The sequence below is a fragment of the Pteropus vampyrus genome, unplaced genomic scaffold (genome assembly GCF_000151845.1).
Source record: "Pteropus vampyrus isolate Shadow unplaced genomic scaffold, Pvam_2.0 Scaffold98, whole genome shotgun sequence".
Lineage (NCBI taxonomy): Eukaryota > Metazoa > Chordata > Mammalia > Chiroptera > Pteropodidae > Pteropus > Pteropus vampyrus.
The window spans coordinates 2,760,338-2,765,619 of NW_011888879.1; the positions used below are offsets into that span (position 1 = coordinate 2,760,338).

At 40.5% G+C, this 5,282-nt stretch overlaps 1 protein-coding gene across 3 annotated transcripts in view; it reads left to right on the forward strand.

The window, feature by feature from the left end:
• Positions 1-522: 522 nt before the first annotated feature.
• Positions 523-5,282, forward strand: part of CENPF (centromere protein F) — a 44,418-nt gene continuing 39,658 nt past the window's right edge. For 2 of the 3 annotated variants that reach the window (XM_023533230.1, XM_023533232.1), the window contains exons 1-3: positions 523-665; positions 3,081-3,284; positions 4,111-4,307. In XM_023533230.1, the coding sequence (XP_023388998.1) occupies positions 3,123-3,284; positions 4,111-4,307 (359 nt within the window). In that variant the 5' untranslated portion in view covers positions 523-665; positions 3,081-3,122. Of the gene's footprint in view, positions 666-702; positions 919-3,080; positions 3,285-4,110; positions 4,308-5,282 lie in introns of those variants that run through there. The other variant, XM_023533231.1, reaches the window with a different exon arrangement.

Below are 5,282 nucleotides of genomic sequence, written 5' to 3' on the forward strand. Positions count from 1 at the left end.
TCTTTAGAAAATGATCAACAGAGGTTCTGCATGCTCTAAATTTAATCTCAAATTACATAGCTTCCATGTGCTTCAGTTAATCTTTAAATAAAATGAGAAGACTTATCTGAAAGAACGGTAAAGAATGACACTGGATGAAAAATGCATGGCAAACATAACACCTAGTATCTCCGCCTTAAATTATATATTTGATAAATAAGTAGAAATATATGTGCAGTAGTAAGAGTTTTCGCCAGAGAGCACTCTCCCGCTGGCTGTCTGTGATAGACCACACCTTCCTAACCAGCCGTCCCATTCCGCTTTTTGCAGAAACAGAGGTTCAAAACTGCCTCCAGCCTCAGCAAAAGCACGTGGTCTCCGCCTCCTTCCAACAACAAAAAAGTCTTGTGTCTCCGCCGCCTGCACCGCAAGTGGCGAGAGCTTGATTTTTAAATCCATCCGAAAGGACCAATCAAAAGCAGCAGTCCGAGTGCGCAGAAGCGGATTGGCCCACCGCTGCTTGAAGTGACCAATAGGCTTGGGGGCGAGTTTGGTCGGAACCGGAAGCGGGCGAATCATAAACGGGTGGCGGCCGCGGTCAGTTTGAATTGGAACCTGGGGTCCAAGTCGCGGAGTTTGCGCCGGAACCCGATTCTGAGGGTTTTTTTTCCTTCCCGGCTGGCAAGGTGAGCATCCTGCTTGGGTCCCGGTTCCGGCGGTGGGCGTGAGGGAGCCGCTGGCTTTCTACCGGAGGATACTGGGTGGGGATGCCGGAGGGTTTGCGCTCCCGGGTCCTGAAGGAGTCGTGAACCGCCCCCTCCCACCTGACCCGAGTGGAGAATCTGGTCCCGGTAAAGCTGGGCTCGCACTAGTTAGTGTCCGGAGACGCTGCTCGGTCATGAACTCGCATTTTCGGGCCTCAGTTTCCAACTCTGTAAGGTAAAGTACAGGTATTTCCTAGCAGCCTTCTACGTCCGGGTACGAGTGGCTCCTATTAGAGATGTGGACATCGATCCTTTGCTGCTGCATGGAGGAGCTGTAAGCTTGGGTTTAGATCTGGGCGGCTGTTGTATCTATTAGTCGCGAGAGCATTTCTCCTTCGTCTTGCACCTTCGTTCGTACGCGCCGTGCGCCTCGCTTTGCTATGGTATGAGGACCCAGAAATAAATGACCTGAGTCCTATCCTTGAGCCCGATCTAGAGGAGCAGGCAGAGTTTTCATTCTCAGGCTCAAGCCGGGACACTAGTCGGGGACTCGGGTTTCTTGGTGAGATGGGAGATTCTGATAAAGGGAAAGCTTGAAAACGGGCTTACGGTGCTGGGTTGAGAGAGTCACACAAAAGCTTCCTCGGGCGCTTTACAGGGTTGGGTGATTGGGCATGAAGAGTATCTTCCACATATTTGAGAGAGAGCATTTTCTGGAAAGGGCGATAAACAGTCCAGCGAATCCTCCTTGACTTCCGGAGCTTTCTTCACCATCCCTCCTCCCGCCTCTCCCGCTATGTTTTGCCCCTTTTATCTTACTGCTGAGGCTTGGTGTTTTTTTTTTGTTTTTGTCCTTTTGCCCCAGTGGCTCCATACAGATTATTGTTGGTTGATGTCTTAAAGTCTGCTCTATCTAAATTGCTCCTTTTTATATTTGGCCGGCTATGGCATCTTGATGTAATGATTTCGGTGACCTGCAGGATTGTTGAGGTTATAGTTGTGTGCCTCTGGGGAACCCCCTCCTACCTTGGTTGAGCAAACTAGTTTGGGATGGATGGAACAGCCTATTGGGACAGTGTAAATTGTCCTTTGTTGGTGGCGAAGCTTGAGGTGCCCTTCGCAATAGTTTGTGGCCAAATTGGAGTGGAGTTTAAGATGCTGCATTCAAAGAACTGACACCTGGAAACAAAAAAAAACTGGCAGAAAAGAAACAGCTTTCTAAGGCTTGATATCTAAATTGTTTTCCAAGACCTTTTCTTCTCTTAATTTTTGAAATTCTTAATACTTTTTACTATTTTAGTTCTGATAAAAAATTTCATTGTAAAGTCGATTGAAGCAAAACACTAAAATGGTTGTAGATTTCATTTAGTAAGAAATGAATTCTTACCCTGTTGCCGAAATAACTGGAAAATAAATGCTTTTTCTTTCACTTAAATACTAAAGGCTAATGATTAAAGAACAATTGCTCTGCTTTTTCTCCCAGCTGATTTAAATTTCCTAAGATGTGGCAGAGAAGGAGATAGGCCACTTTCCTCATGATATCATAGGCCGAAATATAGAAATGAAAGTGTTTTTAAGGACTAACGTAATAATAGCTAACATCTATAGAAAGCTTATCACAACATATTGTTCTAAAGCTTTAGGAAGTTGCCACCATTATTATCCCCATTTTGCAAATGAGGAAGCCAAGGCACAAAGCAGTTGAACAACATGCCCAAGGTCACACATCTTATAGGTGGCTGAGCTGGGATTTGGGTCATCGAGGCTATATACCAGGTTCCTGGTCAAGGTCTGTCTGGAGCATGACTTTGCCACATTTTATGATTCTAGTACTAATATGGCATTCACTCTTTGTTCATTCATGCATTAATTCAACAAATGAGAACTACCTGGAAGACGAGGGGGTACTTGTGCCATGAGAGACTGTGGCTGGGTTATGGATCTTTCCAGGGAACATTTTCCAGAGGCAGAGGGACCAAGAGCCAGTGGGAATTAACGAGAAGAGAGGAAAGACGAGCATTTGCAAGATAATTTGCCATACATTTATTTGTTTATAGGGCCTATTTCACTGGAAACTTTACAGTAAAATATTTGTTTTATATAATGAAAACAAACTGAGCAGGAGAAAGCAGGTAGTCATATAAGAAGTCAAAAATGAGAAATAAAAACAGAAAGCAAGGAGATGCCAAACAAGCATATTACGTACTTCACAATCTTCTCCATCTACCTTTCAGAGGATGGAGAAGATAGATGTTATACTTTGTTATTTTTTGAAATATAAAGTTTTCAAACTTGATTCTTAGAGGGTTCTATAGATTCCTTAGTCTGTGAGGCTTTAAGTTTTGTTTTGTTTTGTTTTTTACTATAGTAAGACCAACATCTGGTTATTCTTTTCAGTTTGTTTACAAATGTTTGAATAATAAAAAAAAGGAGAGCAAAATGAGCTGGGCTTTGGAAGAATGGAAAGAAGGCCTGCCAACAAGAGCTCTTCAGAAGATTCAAGAGCTGGAAGGACAGCTGGACAAACTGAAGAAAGAAAGGCAGCAAAGGCAGTTTCAGCTTGACACTCTGGAGGCTGCATTGCAGAAGCAAAAACAGAAGGTACCATTGAAATGCGGGTATTTAAAACTGCTCATTGTTTGGATTAGTTATTTCATATTGGCCTTTTAAATTTAGAGAAAAATGATTTTGCTATCTTCAGGTGGTAATGACCCAACCTCCTTTTTTTGAGTCATTTTAATTATCTCATTTTCTCCATTCCCTGTCTTCATTTCTGCTTAACCTGCTAACATTTGTGGCTGCTGGGTTCCATTTTAACTTCTGATAGGGACCATGAATTGAGAATTGCTTTTGGATTCCACACCGTCAAGGACTGTGATTCAGAATCCGGGGGACAGTATTAGAGCACTTTGCAGTACAAATGGCTATCGCTTTTTGAAAGTGGACTTTTCACCTTGATATTTATTCCCAGACTTCATCTCTTTGGGACTCATAAATGGAAACTTAAAACAAATACTTCTTACTTCTACATTAACCAACAAAGTAGTTTTTGCCTGTAGGAGAATTTTCCGGTTTCCTACAATAACTGGCTTTAGCAGTCAAACTTGAGAATGAATTGCTAAGGGAGATTTATAGGGCTTATTTTTGTTTTATTAATACTTGAAAGCATATTAAAGCCTCTTTTTCTAGGATGAGCACGTGTAACCGTGACCAAAGATAGCATAATACATAACTTTTGTAGAACTTAATCTCTCTATTGGCTTTGAAGTGGAGTCATCTTAAATATATGCATTCCTCAAGGATTGATATCTGCATTATTACAGCCATACCTCAGAAAATTAGATGTCAGTGTTCGATTCATTTTTATAAATAATACTTGGTAAATTTATAGATAAGACACTCTTTCCTTTTGAACTCCCCCCTTTAGGTTGAGAATGAGAAAACTGAAGGTACAAACCTGAAAAGAGAGAACCAAAGCTTGATGGAAATATGTGAAAATCTAGAGAAGGCTAAGCAGAAGATTTCTCATGAACTTCAAGTTAAGGAGTCACAAGTGAATTTCCAAGAAGGACAACTGAATTCAAGCAAAAAACAAATAGAAAAACTGGAACAGGAACTTAAAAGGTAATTAATTTTTGAATGATATTTATATAGATGTCTTTGTATGTATTCATTTATCTTTTCCCTTAACGACGTAATTATACGTTGTGAAATATATAACATATATTTCCAGTGGAATAAATAATCTGAGAAAAATTCCTTTTTTGTATCGTTGCATGGCTCAGTCTTATATAAATTGATTAAATGGTTGCTCACTTATTTATTCATTCAGTATATGTTTATTCATCTGCTTCATGTGCCAGGCACTGCATTGCAGGGTGACACAATAATAAATAATATCAAAATTATCAATAGTAGTTACTGGAAAGATGGAGGGAAGTTAAAGCATCACTTATACAGACAGCATATGTTTTCTCTGAGTGGAAAAGCTATTGTAGAGAATGAGAGAGAGAACTAGGGAATTATAAAAGGGCTGGAGCACCGAGGGCTCAGCTGAGGTTGGAGATCAGGAATTTATAGAGGAACCAATCTACAGTTGTCTGATTTTTTTTTTTTTTTTTCTTTAGCATTTGGGATGTAAATGCTGAGAAGGTGAACAGGAGAGTTGATTTAGGGTTGTCTTTGGCCACAGTAATGGGATAGAAGACAACAGAATGATGGAGGATATCGAGAAGAGAGTGGTGGGAGTCCTGTGCCCACCTGTGCTGGAAAGAGAGAAGTCAAGGGCAGTCCTGCTGAGATGTCCATCTGAGAGGGATCTTAATCATTACATAGTCAGTTTGCCAGTTTCAGTACCATATGTGAGCAATAAAAAGGGTGTTTATTACTACTGCTTTTCCATAAAAAAAAAACCCAAACAACTAGAGGCATTATCAAAATGGATTTAGTGGGACCTAAACACTGCTAGATTATGGATATCTTCTTGTTTTAATATTAGAATTTCGTCAAAAGAACAAGGAGCCATAAATGCTAAAGACAAAAAAAACTTTAGCAAATGTTCCATTGTTGAGTTTACAAATGCACACCTAAAAATTAAAA